Source organism: Orbicella franksi, chromosome 10 (assembly GCF_964199315.1).
Source record: "Orbicella franksi chromosome 10, jaOrbFran1.1, whole genome shotgun sequence".
Classification (NCBI taxonomy): Eukaryota; Metazoa; Cnidaria; class Anthozoa; order Scleractinia; family Merulinidae; genus Orbicella; species Orbicella franksi.
Genome location: NC_138154.1, coordinates 28852580 through 28871231, shown reverse-complemented (window position 1 = coordinate 28871231; position 18652 = coordinate 28852580). Strand labels below are relative to the sequence as shown.

Sequence of the window (18652 nt, the reverse complement as noted above, 5' to 3'; positions counted from 1 at the left end):
CACAACAAATGCTTTGCCAAGAAGTTTCTCATTGCAAATCTGTAGAACGTTAAGCTTAAGTACTGTTTTAACACCAACAGAAAAAGGTGTTGTGCGGGAAATGTTTTCAGTCTCTGATTGTTACATTCGCTCTTTGAATGATTTTTCTTTGAACGTTTTTATGGAGTTTCTAGCTAGTTGACAACAAATAATACTCTGCAGAAAAGATAGAAACTCTTTTGTTTTCAGATCAAGAAGCAAAATAAAAATGGTATTTAACTTATCTAGATGCCATCATATTATTTGCTCGTTACTTTTTGGTGCAATGCACGTTTTCTAGACAGTCCAAGATGGAAATTCACCAACATTATGTAAGTCAATAGTTATTTAGCGTCATAGAATTTTAACACTTAGTTTTCAATTGCATTTGTCATTTTTCCATTAGGCCAATATTATATCTCTCTTTGAAGTTTGACTGATTTTCATTTACACTGAGTCTATTTACCAGGATCTAAAGTTTCCTATCAAGGTGGGTTGAAGTCTATGCCAAATGGATGATAATGTCCACTGTCACTTAAAACAGATTAATATCATGGAAAGTGAATTTCTTTTTTGTGTGCAGCTAATTGAATATAGAGACATTATGGTGATGTAGTAGATCTGAACGCCATACAACGCGTTTTACCTCCCCCTTGCACTAAAATTGTTGTAAAATATTGAGGCGCTTACATGCAACAATAGTGACGTGTTCTCAACAATGTTATAAATTTATGTCGGATCAGCAGAAAGGAACGTTTTTCCTCGAGAAATCATTTCTAACTTAACTTATTTAGGTTCTTTACCCGCCTTGTGCTATTCACAAATAGATGACAAGACATCCCGAAAAAAGCAATTTGTATTGAATGGAAAATTAAAACGTAACACAAAAAACTTGCTCATTATTAGCCGCCAGTATTTGCTTGTATCCATATCAGTCTATCTTTTTATAGAGGTGCATTACTTTTGTAAGATAGATTTTCGCTCTAACTATTAAACTCGTCTTTCTCTTTACAGCAAAAAATTATCAAATCTTTTAACACAAAGACTCACCAGAGAGAATATCTGGTTTACAACTGGGTAAGTTGAAGGCGTTTCAACTTATTTTCACTTATCTTTCCAATATTTGTTCTGGTAACTGTTTTCGTAGATGTTTGAAAAGAACTTGAATTGTTTTCTGCAGGGCTTTATAATCTTTGTTTTTCCAATGCTATAACAATCACTCTTTGAGAAAGCTTGAAAATAAATAAATACAATATATCTAGTGGACACGTTATCAACATTATTTTACCGATTCTACGCCAGTTAGGACGGTCACTTCTCGCGTATTTGCTTTCTATTTTATATCAATTATCTTATTATATCATTTTCTTTACAGTGTGTATTTATTCTCCAACGAGAAATTCAAGGGGAGAGCCTCGACTAAGGTAAGTTTGAGAGTTGTTTTAACTGTTCTTTTGATACAAGTGCGGAGAAAGACATGATTCACCATCACAGTTTAACACACAACTTAAGCAGTTGTGAAATCATAGCCTAGAAAAAATTCAGATTCAGCCTTGAACGGGGTTCCGGTGCAGTGCTCTACCAAATGAACCATCAAGCCTACTGGGAGCTGTTCACTTTTTGATACTCAACCTAAAATATATTGTTGTTATGCTTTGCCGTTGAGTTTTCCCAATGTTACGGATGTTCTCTCTTCCAGAATGTTTCATAATTCAGTCCATTTGAACATTATAATACCAAGAAAAGCGTTACTTAGTTCTTTGTGCGCGATTAGACGTATCTACACGTTGTGGGGTGTGAATGGTTTAAATTCTTAGTTCCATTTAAACAGCATTATATCATCAATGTTACAAATTTATCTTCGGTCACAACGGGAGCATTTTAGCCTGAAAAAGATAAACAACAGCACTGTTATTTTTAATTCAGATTCTGATTCGATTGAAGAGGCTATCCAATAGACCATTTAAAACAAAAAATAGCACTAGTGATGGCATCAACGCTGATCGGGCGAAAAGATGGCTCCTAAGGCGAGAGGTTAAACGACGTTTGCGGAGAAAAGGAAAGACAGAATAGAGTACTGTACTAGTCTCTGAGCTGTGTAATAACCGCTTTTATTTGGTTTACAATAGCAAAGATTTCCTTCAACTACACCTGGCAATCTTCTATTGTCAGTAAATTTTGTAACCTGTTAAAGTTAAAGTAAGCTTTCTTTTTGATTTAAAGAAATAGCAAACTTGATTTAATCTTTATACGACTTATACATTTTTGTGGAGTGAAATCTTGTAAATATATAAGAACCAAATTTCCTTTCTTTAAGACCCCGAAATTTAAGCATACGCTTTCGGTATTTAGGGCGTACATCAAATTATTGAAAACAAACATATCAACAAACATATTGAAAACTACAACAGACCTAATTATTGAAAGCAGCATATTAAAAACTGGTTTTCAACACCTCGAAAACTTAGGAATTACAGCACACGCTCTCGAAAATAAAATCTGCACATTTATGCAAGCTTTTCTTCCCTAATAATTGCTTGTCTTACACAAGCAGAAAAAGAACCTGGCAATAATAATTCATTTCTTTCCACAGGCAGACGAGTAATTACTTCTAACAGTAATACGAAAAGGACAGAGCTTTGAGATGCTGTCTTTATCTTACTGCATACCCTGGATGACTGTAGGATTAGCCGAGAGTGTCGCTATAGTAACAATCAACCTCTGTACGATAATTGTTTTTATAAGAAACCGTAATCTCCGCAAGCGTAGCATGTACCTGGTGATAAATTTGGCAGTTATAGATATGTTGGTTGGAGGAGTTGCTGTGTATGGTCTGTTGTATATACCTGGGATAACGTGTAATCTGTGGAACAGGCATTCATATGAAGTTGAAACAGAATATTTTATAATTGTACTAAGCACGTTATTCGTCTTTGGTTCGTTAACAAATATTGCCATCGTCGCTTTAGAACGGGTGCACGCGACTTTTTTCCCTTTTAGGCATCGTGTGCCAAAAAAATGGGTATATCGATTAATAATTGCCGCTGTTTGGGTTTCATCTGGGTTGGCAACAATAGCTTTAATACTTCTCGTACAGTTTGATGAATTATATTACGGTCTTTACTTATATTTTACATTTATTTCAATTTGCCTTTTGATCATTTGTGTTTCTTACACGTCCATTGTTATTAAAGTCCGTTGTGGAGGGCGGCCCCAACACCATGGTGCAACCAGTAGAGAAAGAAAACTGACCATGACATTGTTCATTGTGACTTTTGTGACTCTTCTGTTGTGCCTGCCATTCGTTATATTCCGTTATGTCGTTTTTATCACTAAATTTAAAATATATCAGTCTCTGTCCTTTTCAGTGGGTTTTCATTTAAGTTTTGCATTGTTGGTTTTATTTTATGCAAACTCTCTTGTAAATCCTATATTATACACTATCCGTTTGCCAGAATACAGATCAGCTTTACTTGCTCTCTTTCGCAAACGACCTCAGCAACAAAGACAAGTTGCAGTTCCTCTTGGTGACATGTAATGCAGATACTATAAAAAGCTATTCCAGTCTCTGTGCCCAGCTTTGTTGTTTTTAAACATTACATTAACCCCACATTTTATAGATGAACGAGCACGATGAAAAAACAAAAGAATTACCGTCGTGAGAAAGTCTAACCTACACCAGATGAACGGACAATGGAATTCCGATTTTTCGAACTTCCAATGGAAACAAAAATTAGAGCGAAAAATCGGACTGTTGGAGAAATCGGAGGTAAAGGTAGAGTGTTCGGATGAGGAGTGGGAAACGACTTTTTGTTCTAGTTATCGGGAGGCTTCAGATGATGAGGGTTCGAGAAATCGCGATTTCATTGTAGTTTAAAGGAAAATAAACAAGACGCTGTGCTCTAGAAACAAAAGTATATCTGGTGTTTTATTGTCTATATCTTAAGTTTCAGAGTAGGTGACTAAAATTGATGTTAAGTTAGTTGACGATTTAATTTATAGTCATGTTATACCATCTTGAGTGCGATTATGATATTGCGATTTTCTAGCACTCAACGTGTCAGTTAGTTAATAGTCTACACGACTCGGTAGAGAACGATTTGGTTCAATTAGTTAGTAAATCTACCAGGCGATGAACCTTGTATAATTGAGTCACAAACTAAGTACTCGCCTATTAAAGGATGCCTCCGATGTCATCGCACCAGTTCTAACTGAACTAATAAATAAATCTTTTGCGGATGGAGAATTTCCTAAAGTATGGAGGTCAGCTAAAGTCTCTGCTTTATTCAAAGGTGGAGATAATTCACAGAACGATAACTACCGACCGATATGAATCTTACCTACCACAAGCAAGATTATAGAGAGATCAGCGCATGTTCAGCTTTGTACCTACTTAGAACAGAACGAACTGTTATCACAATCACAGTTTGGTTTCCGCCAGAAGCGCTCAACATCTACCGCCGTAATTGAATTTACAGATCAAATCCTAGAGAGCATGGATAAGGGGTGCGTAACGGGAGCAGTGTTTTTGGATTTACGCAAGGCTTTTGATACTGTTGATCACTTGATCCTTGTTAATAAGCTCAAGAGTCTAGGAGTGGCTGGAAAAAGCTTGGCGTGGTTCCGCTCATATCTCTCTGGTCGATTCCAACAAACGATTTGTAATGATGCATTCTTCGCCCCCCCCCCCCCCCCCAGCTAAAATCACTATGGGGATACCTCAGGACAGTATTCTTGAGCCGCTGCTTTTCTTAGTGTACATAAACGGTTTCAATCTGTCTTACAACACTCAAAGATGACTATGTTCGCTGATGTTATGGCGTTTTATTGCCATGAGAGCTGCCCAAATGACTTGCAATCAAAACTGAATGCGGACGTGACAGCGATTACATCCTGGCTGAATGACAAAAAATTGACATTAAATGTTGCAACGTCGACGTTCATGATCATTGGTAGCAACTGCAAACTAAGTCACTTTAACGATATAGATCTTATGGCTAATAACAGTCAACTAAAGAAAGTAACAACATTCAAGTACCTTGGTATAACTATAAGCCAGCACCTAACCTGGCATGGTCATATTGATCGAATTCAAAGAAAAGTCTTGAAAAGGCTGGGGGTTTTACGGAGAATAAAACATATGCTTCCTGCCTATGCCAGGAAAATTTATGTCACGACAATGGTCATCCCAATACTTGAATATGCCAGTATTGTTTGGGGCGATAAGAACAACAAAGTCCTAACGGATTCAATCCAAGTTCTCCAAAGTAGAGCTGCTAACTTGGTCCTGGATAGGTCGCCGAATTCGTCTTCATCCGAAGCACTTTCAGATCTAAACTGGATGAACCTGTCTGCTAGTAGGCAAATGCAACGTTGCATCCATATGTATAATTTAGTCAATGACAAGAGTAGAAATAACATCATTGTACGAGGACAAGACTATCATAGCTATAACACCCGCTCTAAGGAAATCATTCGAACTACAAAATCGGTTACCAACTGGGGACTTTTTAGATCCTTTAACAGTGTTTTGGCTGACTGGAATGACCTATTGCCAACAACAAAAAAATTATCTTTAAGAGACTTTAAGAATGTCCTACGCAAAACATTAATGTAAATATTAGGTATATATAAGCTAGATAGTTGTATTAACCGTAAATACTAATTGTATTTTTCTATTTTATTACGAGTTTCAATGCTTCAACTTTATTTATCTTTAGTTATATATTTTTTTAGCTTTTAGAGGTTTTTAATCATCGCTGTAATAATTTTGGTTTAATTTAACTTTTTTGATTGCCATCATTTTATTTCTGGACCTCCCTGAAAACCACATTAGTGAGTGGAGACTCCTGTAGTAGTAGTAGTGGTAGTGGTAGTGGTAGTGGTGGTGGTAGTGGTGGTGGTAGTGGTGGTGGTAGTGGTGGTGGTAGTGGTGGTGGTAGTGGTGGTGGTAGTGGTGGTGGTAGTGGTGGTGGTAGTGGTGGTGGTAGTGGTGGTGGTAGTGGTGGTGGTAGTGGTGGTGGTAGTGGTGGTGGTAGTGGTGGTGGTAGTGGTGGTGGTAGTGGTGGTGGTAGTGGTGGTGGTAGTGGTGGTGGTAGTGGTGGTGGTAGTGGTGGTGGTAGTGGTGGTGGTAGTGGTGGTGGTAGTGGTGGTGGTAGTGGTGGTGGTAGTGGTGGTGGTAGTGGTGGTGGTAGTGGTGGTGGTAGTGGTGGTGGTAGTGGTGGTGGTAGTGGTGGTGGTAGTGGTGGTGGTAGTGGTGGTGGTAGTGGTGGTGGTAGTGGTGGTGGTAGTGGTGGTGGTAGTGGTGGTGGTAGTGGTGGTGGTAGTGGTGGTGGTAGTGGTGGTGGTAGTGGTGGTGGTAGTGGTGGTGGTAGTGGTGGTGGTAGTGGTGGTGGTAGTGGTGGTGGTAGTGGTGGTGGTAGTGGTGGTGGTAGTGGTGGTGGTAGTGGTGGTGGTAGTGGTGGTGGTAGTGGTGGTGGTAGTGGTGGTGGTAGTGGTGGTGGTAGTGGTGGTAGTGGTGGTAGTAGTAGTAGTAGTAGTAGGAGCAGCAGCAGCAGCAGCAGCAATTTAACTTTTTTGATTGCCATCATTTTATTTCAGGACCTCCCTGAAAACCACATTAGTAGAAGTAGTAGTAGTAGCAGCAGCAGCAGCAGCAGCAGTAGTAGTAGTAGTAGTAGTAGTAGTAGTAGTAGTAGTAGTAGTAGTAGTAGTAGTAGTAGTAGTAGTAGTAGTAAAGATTCGCACAGCTATTGATGATATTGAAGCTGGTTTCGTCATTGGCTCCGGGTAACAACAAGTTGCCTAGGGAGGCCAGGAAACACCCCTTGTTTGCTTTTTCTCTTCTTTCTACATCTTCAGCACCTTTCTAAGAATTCTTGCTGACCCCAACAATGCACATCTCTGGATCAGTCCAACAGGAATGCCCACCTCAATGGCTCTCAGATTGTCATTCAATCTCAGTGGTATTGATCCCAATGCTCCCACTACCACTGGAATAACCTTTGTCCTCACACCCCACATTTTTCGAACTTCTCTTGCTAGATCTTGATACTTTTCAACTTTTTCATCTTCCTTCTCTCTCACCCCATTATCCTCTGGAATTGCCACATCTATAATCTGACAGCTCTTGTCTCTCTTGTCAATGATCACCAAATCCGGTCTCCTAGCCCCTATTTCATGGTCTGTTCGCACACTGAAGTCCCATAGAAGTTTGTTATTATCATCATCATCATCATCATTATTATTATTATTATTATTATTATTATTATTATTATTATTATAGAATAATACCGAAATGTAATATCACCACTTTTCCTTGCATGTGCTACCTATCTATAATCAGTCACAATGCAGTTACTCGGATTAACCTTTATCCTTTATGTAAATAACAAGCTCCTGCAAATTAGAACGTAAAGAGGCGCTTTATTTCAAGGGAGTTTCCCGTTCGGAAATGGAACACTCCAAACTTGTCCCGAGGTCGCTTTTACCTTTTAAAGTTTCGGAAGGACTGGAAAAGCCATGGAGAAAAAAAATAGTGAAATGCAAACAAACAAACAAACAAACAAACAAGAAGTAAACTGAAACAAATCCAATTCCCTCAAAGAATTTTGAGCAGAAATCTTCTGGGGGGTTGACGTCGCCGACATTTTCTCCATCGAAATTTATTCTTACTGAATTACTTCATTTGGTTTATATTATCAAGGGACCAATGACATAGCAGAACGTACCGGCCAACACAGGGTCTTTATCTGTCCTTCCACTTTCGAAAGGAAAAGGGTCCTAGGTTGAAAGATGGTATAATACATTTTAAATGTACAATATGAAAATTTGATAGATGTTTAAAAGCATACTAAGTGCTATATAACATATTAGATTATGATAAAGATAAATAAAAGTGTCAGTGATGCTACGAATTGACTTTCTCTTTGTTTGGATTTGTTATTTAAAAATTATTAGGAAACCGATTCAACAACTGCAATTTAGACGCGCACCTTAACCCTACATTCATCTCCTTTAGTGACTCAAACCTTTTTACACTGTTATAGTTGGCATATGAATCCACCGGAAGTTGAAAACGCATGATGAACATAATACTTAACAACGGTTTCATGTTCTATTGTGAATAATCGATGTACGGGTGAAGTTGGGAGGGCAAGAAAGAAGCTTAAGGAAATGCCGGAAAATTCCGGTTATAAGACCCCCTCCGATGGTTTACGCGCATGTTGTGCGTTTGTATTTCATAATAAAAAAACTCCATTTCTCTGAAGATCTTTCGCAGCTACCCTGCGAGCAGAGTCGTTTCGGATCTTACTCGTAACCTATTCGCGGTCGATCTAACGGCGCTGAGTCGCGTAAAGCAGACTACGCTTTCGTCTTCAGGCGAGAAGAAAAATTTGTAGGGCAAGGCGACGAGAAGTTTACAAGGTAGAGTGGCTCAAATATCGAGAATGAGGAAATCCATCGGAGCAATGCAGCTCATGTAGTGCAGGTTTGCCAGTTCTTGTACCTCATACAGTATGTGTCGTAGCGGTGAGCCAATAAACCAGACGAGAGATATGTTTAGCACATCATGTTATGAAGACTCGAAGACTAGAACAATTTAATAAAAACTTAACTAGTGAGCAGCACTCTGCGAACTGTAGTTGTATAACTTCTTTTCTCCTATGCGTTTCGTGTGACTAACGCACGCTTCGTCAGCAAGTTTAACAATACAACCGAAGCGCCTATATATATATACCTAACTCGTATAAGAGTTTACATTTCGTAGGAACACACCTACGGATATACAGATAGGAATGACAAACTCCCCGGTAATGCGTCTAAAAAACAGGCGGTAAATTTCGGCAAGGTGTGACATATTTTGTGTGTGATATAATTTTTGGGCCCACAGTTTTAGGTTTTTTTTTTTTTTCGAATTTCTAGCTTTGCGACCGGGCTATCGTGACAAAGTTGTCTCCAACCGCATCAAAAAATACCCCGTGCCTCTCGACAGTTGGAGGCGACTTTGTCACGAAATTCAAATCGTGTGGCCAAGATAATCGGTTACGGATCGAGACGGAGCAAAAATGGAAAACAAGAGCTGGAAAACCAGCGATTCTCGGGTGGTTAAGATAAACTTATTTGAAACCTTGGGAAAAAGCGAATGGGAAGAAGAGTTAACGACGGCTGCCATGAGGCAATTTTGACGAGATTAGAACATTTTTGTGGAATTTATGGCGCTTTCAGTGCGGGCCGTCGGGCCAGTAGGTCGCCTTGCTAAGTTTCGTTTCTCTTTAGGGGAAGCAAACCCCCAGAAAGTAACACTCGCCTAAATGGCTCTAAACCACCTCCAGAAACCCAGAGACATAGAAATAACGTAATGCAAACATAAGGTAAGCCATTTTATTCCAATTATTTCCTCCACCTAGCATTTAGAGTAATTTTCTAAACTAAATCGTGATGACCTTGGATTTCAGTGAAATCGCAAGGGGAAAAATAATTGAACGTTCGGTTTCGAGCTTGCTGGCCGAAATATACCCCACTTAATTTCAACACTGAAAAAGTAGCCGAGACCGGCTTACGCGCAGCTTGATTTTGACCAACTTAGGCTTGATCTCCTAGAACTTGGACCATATTTCCTAGTCCCAGGGAGTCTAAAATAAATCGTGATGACCTTGGTTTTCAGTGAAATCGCCAGGGGAAAAATAATTGAACGCTCGGTTTCGAGTTTGCTGGCCGAAATATAGCCCCACTTAATTTCAACACTGACAAAGTAGCCGAGACCGGCTTACGCGCAGCTTGATTTTGACCAACTTAGGCTTGATCTCCTAGAACTTGGACCATATTTCCTAGTCCCAGGGAGTCTAAAATAAATCGTGAGGACCTTGGTTTTCAGTGAAATCGCCAGGGGAAAAATAATTGAACGCTCGGTTTCGAGTTTGCTGGCCGAAATATAGCCCCACTTAATTTCAACACTGACAAAGTAGCCGAGACCGGCTTACGCGCAGCTTGATTTTGACAGGCTTAGACTTGATTTCCAAGAACTTGGACGATATTTCGCAGTCCCAGGGAATTTAAACTAAATCGTGATGACCTTGGTTTTAAGTGAAATCGCTAGGGCAAAAATAATTGAACGTTCGGTTTCGAGTTTGCTGGCCGAAATATAGCCCCACTTCATTTCAACACTAAAAAAGTAGCCGAGACTGGCTTACGCGCAGCTTGATTTTCACTAACTTAGGCTTGATTTCCAAGAACTTGAACGATATTTCCCAGTCCCGGGGACTCTAAACTAAATCGTGATTGTGGCGTGACACGCGTGGCGATAGTCATGTGATTAGCACTCACGTGTACCTTGGTGCCTCGTGGCGCAGCAGTTGTTGTAGGTCAAAACCAGAACTGGACATTAAAAGTTTTGTTGTAATTTCAGCCCGTAGCTCTGTGATTTTATTGTCATCACAACTCAACAGTGATGACCTTGGTTTTCATTGAATTCGTCAGGGGAAAAATAATTCATCGCTCGTTTTCGAGCTTGCTGGCCGAAATATAGCCCCACTTAATTTCAACACTAAAAGAATAGCCGAGACCGGCTTCCGCGCAGCTTAATTTTGACCTACTTAGGCTTGCCCATCGATGAGGAACATAATTATTAAGAAATAGAAAACATGTACCCTGTTTCTATTGAATCATGGAAACACGAGTGGAAGTTTGGGACAACAAGAAATGCTCTGGGAACACGCTCCGTCAAGCAAGTGTTTCTACAACATTTTTGTGTTCTTCCAAACTTTCACGAGTGTTTCTATAACTTGAGAGAATTATGGAGAACATGTTTTCTATTTCTTTTAGAAAATACGGCGACGAAAAAAAGAAAAAAAACTTGTTTACTTTGATCATCAAAATGTAAATTCTCTTTGCTTACGCCATCATTACGTCAATAGGTGGTGCTAGTTCTGTGTTTCTATCGAGTTAGGGATACATGATTTAAAAGCAATCAGCGCACATATCTTTTAAGCTATTATTCTAATACATGCTCTTGTTTTCAGGAGGATTTGAGTGGTGTGCATACATCAGTTGTACCCTCATCATGCAAGGATTCATCCCTGATCAAGCCCTCAGAGATCTTTGGCCAGCACAACCCCTTCGTCACACCCTGTTCTGTGCCATCTGAAACTGTAGTAAGTGGAAAAACGTAGCACAAACTACACGCGTTGAACATTTCTTATGTCCTAGTGCTGTGGATATCCAGGTGACTTGTGGCTCTCAAGTGTTTACTTTAGACTTCAGTATGTCATTAAGTAACGCTTAAAATGCCATACATTGTTCAAAAGAAATGATAAGCATCTAGTTCCTTGATACAAATTCAATGCATTGGGAGACAACAAGTGTTGGGAAGTAACAGTGTGATAAACTAGTGTTTATTGTCTTGATGTGGCATCAGATTCGTAGCCTTAAGCAGGGGTTTCATTAGCATTTTTAGCAGGAGGGTTAATGGTTTTCACAGGCGGGAAAAACTTTTTAAATTGAACTTGTTTATAAGAAAACCTTTCCTCTAGATGGTCATCCCCACAGCTGGTCAATTTGCCCACTGCCCAGCCCTTAATGAAACCCCTGCTGAAGTGGATGCAGAAGTTTCCTACATGTGAGGGATGTCTGCATGCGGGGAACAGCTTCTTAGAATTGCAGCAACATTTACGTTGGAAATAAGCACAACTTATGATGACATATAAATATTAGTTTAGCCAGAGTAGGAACTAAAAATTACTGCACCTTTCATTAACACACCAAGTCTACTCAATCAATGGTTCATTGTTTCCCTACCATCAATTATCTTAGTGGACCTCTCAGGAAACAGATGTTTACATGTACTTCAGTGGGTTTAAAAAGTCACGTCTGTAGGGTGTGATTGGTAGATTTTGTTATATTTTGTTTGTGTAATTTGTGGGAGTCGCATTGGGCTCATGGGTGGTGCACTAGCCTCCAGATTGAGCGGTCTGGATTCAAGTCTTGACCTGGGACATTGCGTCGTGTTCCTGGGCAAAACACTTTACTCTCACAGTGCCTCTCTCCACCCAGGTGTATAAATAGGTACCGGCGGATTTTATGCTGGGGGTAACCCTGCGATGGACTAGCATCCCATCCAGGGGGGAGTAGAAATACTCATAATCGCTTCATGCTACAGAAACCGGGATAATCTCTGTCCTGATAAGCCACTTGGCTCTTGTGTGGACTTAACCTACCTTAGTTCCCCAATACAAATCTCAAATCTTGTCAGTTTACAACCTTAGTAAGTAACGTAACTATTGTACCAGGGTAGCCGATTCAGCAAGGAGGCTGGTATCTAAAGGTGCCCTGGTAAATAGAGATATGTGCAATTTATAAAATCCTAAAAATATAATAAAGTTAATCACAAACGTGGTAATACGAGCAACAGAGGGTTTCAACTTGCAATGCAACAAAGTTGCGAGACAAGTTGAAGAAAAATGTTGCCCGCATTACCGGACCTTAAAGTACAGTTTGAAAAATTCTTAATTCTAAATTCTAACCTTGGAATATTTAACCATGGCATCTTTTCATTTCAGCGACACCGAAGAAAAGGGCATCCCATGCGCTTACTGTGATTTCAAGAGACTCCGTAGAAATCAACACCAAAGGTAATAATATTATTGCTGTTTTTGTTCTGAAAGCATGCGACCGAGAACAAATCATTACCAACACCCTTCTTTCCTATATATTTCATTATTGTAATCCTAATGCTTATCTTAGTTTCTCTGTCACAGCCTGTTTGTAGTTACCGTGATTGTACATGTATAGAAATGAGAATACTGGATTATAGTTGGTCTAATCAAGAATATTATTCTGTCCTTAGTCTAGAGACAACGTGAGTGGCTGTTATTGTTTTGTTGGTATATATATTCCCGTTCTTTGTTTATCTTAGCAGCTTGACACAGCATGGGAACAAGTAGCGTGTGGCAAAACACCTGATCAACAATTGCTTACACGGCAAGCACATCAGTTCTTGGCCAGTTACCGGCCAGCAGCTCTTACGCTACACTTCAATACAACTACAGTGGCTTAAACTACAACACCTAGAAGATGGTTTGTCAATGATCACAAACCTGTGATGAGGATTTTTGTTAGAACTTCTGTCACCTTCTGTTATTCTAGATGGCTCTTTTCATACATAAAATATTGCGTAAAAAAAAAAAAAATTAAAAACTTAAGAATGAATAATGGTCAGACCAAAATAAGTAATGTAAAAATGCCAGATGAGATCTGCAATGGACAATTGCCTTTGATTAAGGTTCTGTATTGTCCATGTCTGTGTGTGGTATTCATTCTCTAACAAGGGCAGTGTCCTGGCTGATTACAGTACATGTATATAAAGTTTTTTGTCGTAACTTGCATAAGATCTTATTGCCGAATGTCACCAAATGTACATAATTTTATCAATTGGATCTAAAAATTCTACAGAACAAAAGAGAACCAGTATTTTGACGGGAGAAGTACAGGATCACAAAGACGGAAGAGGATTACAGTTCATGAAATTTGATCAAAATGTGTCAAGATGTCAAGAAATAAATACTGCCTTGTAAAGTTTGTATACAGGCATACGTGTACTTATTAAAACATTATGACATATCAGCCAGGTAGTGTCCCATGTCATAAGAGTGCTGGAACATTTTCCCGGCTCTTTTTTATTGAGCCTCCTTATGAGGGAGATATAGGAGGCCATATAGGACCCATGGTAATTGATATCAGTTATACAAATCATGTATGAGGGGCTTGCAGTGCAGGAACCTTAACATTGTTCAGCACACACACACACACACACACACACACACACACACACATTGCCTTAAACTTGAATTTTGGTTTGTTTGTTTGTTTGTTTGCTTTTTGTTCAGTTAAGGGCAATGGTCATGAGTCACTTTTATTTTTATTGTACGTTATTTCCAATATAGTTGAGTTTAATTTCGACACGTTGATCTTTGGAACTTAAAGTCAGTGTTAACAAAACTTGTAGAAATTCAATTCAGACTCCTTTTTGAGTATAGAAAGTACATGTAAGTGGATGTGTGTAACAATGTGAATGGAAGGAAGTGGCACAAGTACAATCCAGAAGTTCCCTGTCCTGTCTTGCCCTTAGTTTGGGACTTAGATTCTTTTAAACAGACATTTCCTGTGATTGCATCTTGTTGTACTGCAAATGTATGTATAAGAGAAGTCAAGTTACAAATGTATTTCTTTTGGTCGTAATGAAAATCTTTTCTCAGTGTTTGTTTTCTCACTTTTGAGGTGGTTTTACCCGCATAGCCTTTGCAGCTGGGAAAAAGGAGCATTGATCTCTTTGTGTTTCTTTAGGACAGAAGTCTAGTCTTGCTCTATACTTCTATCAGTTTTTCTCACTGGAGTAAATGGCCTTAAAATAATTCCAATGCTTATCATCGTTGGAAGAGGGGTTAAAGGTAATTCATCCCTGTATTTGCAAAGATAGTTTTTTCATCTAAAGGGCATGTTCAGAGGTTTAGGTCTTTAATTGTTTGGGTCCTGTTTTGAATAACAGCCCATTGGCATTATAGGCCTACAAAACTTGCAAGGCAAGGAGACCATTTTGTCATTGTTTGAATGAGAGAGTTGAAATAATTGGGCTAGAAATTTAACATTTTGTATGGGAGCAATCGTGTACTAAAAAAAATATCTTCTAATTGTGTAGGGTTTTGTTGCAGTGTTTAATCATTTATTACTGTACAATATACTTGAAAGGTACACAAAAATATGTAATATCAATATATATAATAATTAACTCATTCGTTTTAGGTTAAACTCCAAGATTTATAAAACTCTCAGTGGGGTCTAATAACATAGCAATTATTTCACAGTCGCATCATTGCGAAAAAAAAAAAGAAAAGAAAAGAAACAGTTGCATCGTTGAGCAGTTCAGTACAGCTAGTTAGCTAAATTTGGGAAGAATAATTTTGCCCTAATTTAGAGATGGGTGTGAGGTTTTGTGTTTCCAAAAGAGCTGCTAGAGAGTCTTGATTTGTATTCCTTCCACTCTTGATCTAGAGAGTATTTAAAAGACTTAAGTTCAGTTTCACTTGATGATTTCTCCTTTCCTTATCTTCATACATTCCCAATACTTGGTCAGGAGAATGTAGTTTTTCATCGTAAAAGCTACTTGAGAATTTTCACGTATTCTAGTTAAAAGACTTCACTCTAAATGAAATGCAGATAAAGAATCATTTCGGCAACTTTTCCAATTGTCATGGTAACAAAGTGTGTTGGTATTGTATTGAGAGTACAATCAGTAGAGGTCTTAGTGTCACAATTATAAGGAATCGAAAATCAGATAGGCCCGTGATTAAATCAAGAATTGAACGAGTTTTTAAGTTGCATGGCTGTTACGAAAATGGGTAGTATAGTTTTAATACAATCCTCGATGATTGTTGATTTTAACATTGTATCCTAGTTGAAATAGAATGATTCTCGACAAAGCAAACGTGTTCTCCCAAGTTCCCTCTCTACTTAGACTATTGTTTTGATTTCTCGAGAGTCAAGCTCTGTCATTGTTTTTAGTTAACGCTGTGTGTGTTGATACTAAATATTATCAATTGGTAGAAGAGAACTTTTTTTTTCCAGTGGAAATGTAAGTTGCGTTATTTTTTACCAGCAGTTTTTTTTTTATGTAAATACACTTCTTTTTTTACAATGTACAGAAATAAAGTATTTGAGAGTTACTTTTGGTGCTAGTTTCTAGTCTTGCATTTTCTCGCTAAAGTTCATGAAATTCCATCGAGAAGATTCAGAGCCACCTTAACTTTTCGAAAATTTAAAGTGGCTCTGAACCCACAAGACAGAATTTCTTTAACTTTTGCAAAACGTTGCATCTAATATTCTTATCACAGTTCCCATTATAAAGATGGCGGTCACCGAGCTCTTTTTGAGTAAAAAGCACTTTTGAAAAGCTAAAATTTAGTGTATTTTTAGAAACAGGTTATGTTTTTATGATAACCTATCATGCCATAAAAATTACTGTTGCTAGTTTACCAATGGCTGGGCATTTATGTCATATCTTAAGAGCGTTTTCACTCACGTGGCCAGCGGCCATGTAAATTTATTGGAACAAAACAAAATGTTTACATCAGATAAAAGCTAAGTAAGTCCCACCGCTTGCAACCTCGTTCCCAGGGTCCTCTCTCTTCCTCCCTCAAGAAAGTACCCTGGTTAAGGCTGGTCACGTGTCTGCTAGCTTTTGGCAGTTCCAGAAGAATGATTGGAGGGAGGGGCAGGACAGTTAAAGCTTGTTTCCACTTAGCTCACCTACTGAGCCCAGTAGGGAGTGGAATTTGTAACTTCGGCCGAACTCACAGCGAAGGCATTGACACATTCGATGTTGGAGTTCAATGCATCAAAGTTCGGCTTAAAGGTTAGCTCTGCATTTGGCTGAATTTTCCCATCGTTAGTTGGACGGTCTTTGGAATTTGTGGTGGTGAAAATAATTGGCAAAGAACTTGGAAATGACGACCACAACAGTAAATGAACCGCGCGGTAAATTTTATTTAACCATTCGGTTAGAGTTAAGTACGTCGTTTGTTCGCCTACAAAGGTAGTTTTGAATTTCATTGAGTTACTCCCATCGACAGTTTGACGGTCATTCCATTCTCTTGCGGCGAAAAAAAATTACTTGACATCAACAACGACTGAGTGCTGAATACCTTGATTAAGCAGCTTATATATTTCGATCGGCAAAATCACAACGGAGACATTGATGCCTTCGGGTAGAGTTTGATACGTCCAGTGTTTGGCCAAGAGACTAACTCTGAATTTGATTGAATTCATCCAATCGACAGTTTGACGGTCATTCGGTTTTCTTGCTGAGAGAAACTGTATGAAGAACTTGATAACAGCGACATCGGTTGCGCGTTTGGAAAATCCAACGGCTTTCGTTTTAAAACTGTTCTAGCGGTAAGTCCAATTTTCGGCCAAGAAACTAGCTTCTTATTTAGCTGAATGTATCCCGTCGATAATTTGACGGTTACTTAATTCTTTTGCTGTGAAAAACTGATTAAACTAATCCGAAGCAGGTTGTCGAAGGTTTTTAAGAAAGCAGTGAAAAATAAGCAAAGTTCCCTCTCAATTAGCATCTCATACTCATAGAAGTTCAGATAATAGCGAGGAAGCATTAGTCGGGCAGGATCTCTGACAAACACACTTGCTTTACTTTCAAAATAAGCAGCGCAACATTCCCCTCCCTAGACAGTATCGACAAAATTTAAGTTGAGGACCCACCCTCTGTGCAGCTTTGGTTGGCATACGTAGACACGTGACCAGCCGCATCGAGGGAGGAAGAGAGGGAACCTCCCTGGGAACGAGGTTGCGCCGCTTGATGGTTTTGGGACACCAAATGCAATATGGTTGTCGAGACGTCATGTGGAAACACTTGATTATAGCATCAGTTGATAAATACGGGTTACTGACCAAGCTTGTTCGGTCAAGATGGCTGGATATTGGCCAAGTTATGGACCGAAACGGAGTCGAGGTCCATAACCTCGCTAAAAAAGAACGAGGCCAATATCCAGCCATCTTGACCGAACAAGCTTGGTCAGGAAAGGATCTATTATATGGCTTTCGGGGAATTTTCCTTGCGAGACAAGGCGGGTATTCCCGAGCGGGCAAGACAGCTCCATCTTGCCCGCGCGGTTAGCCAATCACAGCGCAGGATTTGATTCATCTTGTCCGCTCACGGAGGTAGCCATATAATAAACGGTGGTACAATTCAGAGCGGAAAAAGGTAATAAGCATGCGCGAGTTTTGACTGTGTGCCAGGCCCCAAGTTAGAAAAAATGGTGGGAATTTCGTCGATCGTGTAAACAAAGAAAGTTATGAACTTTGCACGCTTCTCCAATATGCCCGGTTAGCAGCTGTATCACCGCTAAATGTAATAACAACGCTAAATGTAATACCAACCGCAAATGTAATAAAAATTAACTCTAAATGTAATACTAACCGCAAATGTAATAGAAATCAACCCTAAATGTAATAACTTACCGTACCGTAAATGTAATACAATTTAACGGTAAATGTAATAAGCTGACCAACCGTAGTTGTAATACAAGTTAACCTCAAATGTAATAACATAGTGTTAAAAGCTCCCTTACGGTAACCGGGCATCACTCAAAGCTTAACTGGTAATAACACGCTACTAAGGGTGGCAAAGGCGTAAATGGCATCAATGTCGTCAGTGATATGATGTCACTTCAAAAGATTATCAGATTACCCAATCACGGTTAATCACCTTTACTAACTAAACCGTTAGGCAGATCATCCCCGGGGGGTTACTCCCATACAATACCTATCCGGGTATGAATACGTTTTTCTAATATGTTTATTTAATTTACAAATAAGTTGTGATTATATATGAATGAGTATCGTTGCTATTAAAGTTGTCATTATATCAACTGTACCATCAGTATATTTTATCTGTTTTATCATACTACCGTCTCATCAAACTCTTTTGAACACAATCAGGAGGACTTCTAATAATAGCCCACTTTCAAAAAGAGTGTAAACCTGGGGTGAGTATGGGTGAGGGATCAATTATGGGATCGTTTGGAGGCGCTCGCACATTTGTTTTCAACCTCGTGCTCCCCCAAAC

General features: G+C 39.1%; 1 protein-coding gene across 1 annotated transcript; it reads left to right on the top strand.

The window, feature by feature from the left end:
- The first annotated feature begins 2376 nt into the window (after positions 1-2376).
- Positions 2377-7758, top strand: LOC145500725 (somatostatin receptor type 5-like). The gene is made up of 2 exons (XM_081480248.1): positions 2377-4000; positions 7724-7758. Exon 1 carries the CDS (start codon positions 2663-2665, stop codon positions 3554-3556), a length of 894 nt encoding a protein of 297 aa, XP_081336374.1. The 5' UTR covers positions 2377-2662; the 3' UTR covers positions 3557-4000; positions 7724-7758.
- Positions 7759-18652: the final 10894 nt, after the last annotated feature.

Coding starts and splice junctions, on each gene's coding strand:
- LOC145500725 (XM_081480248.1), top strand. CDS start 2,663: ATGCTGTCTTTATCTTACTGCATACCCTGGATGACTGTAGGATTAGCC.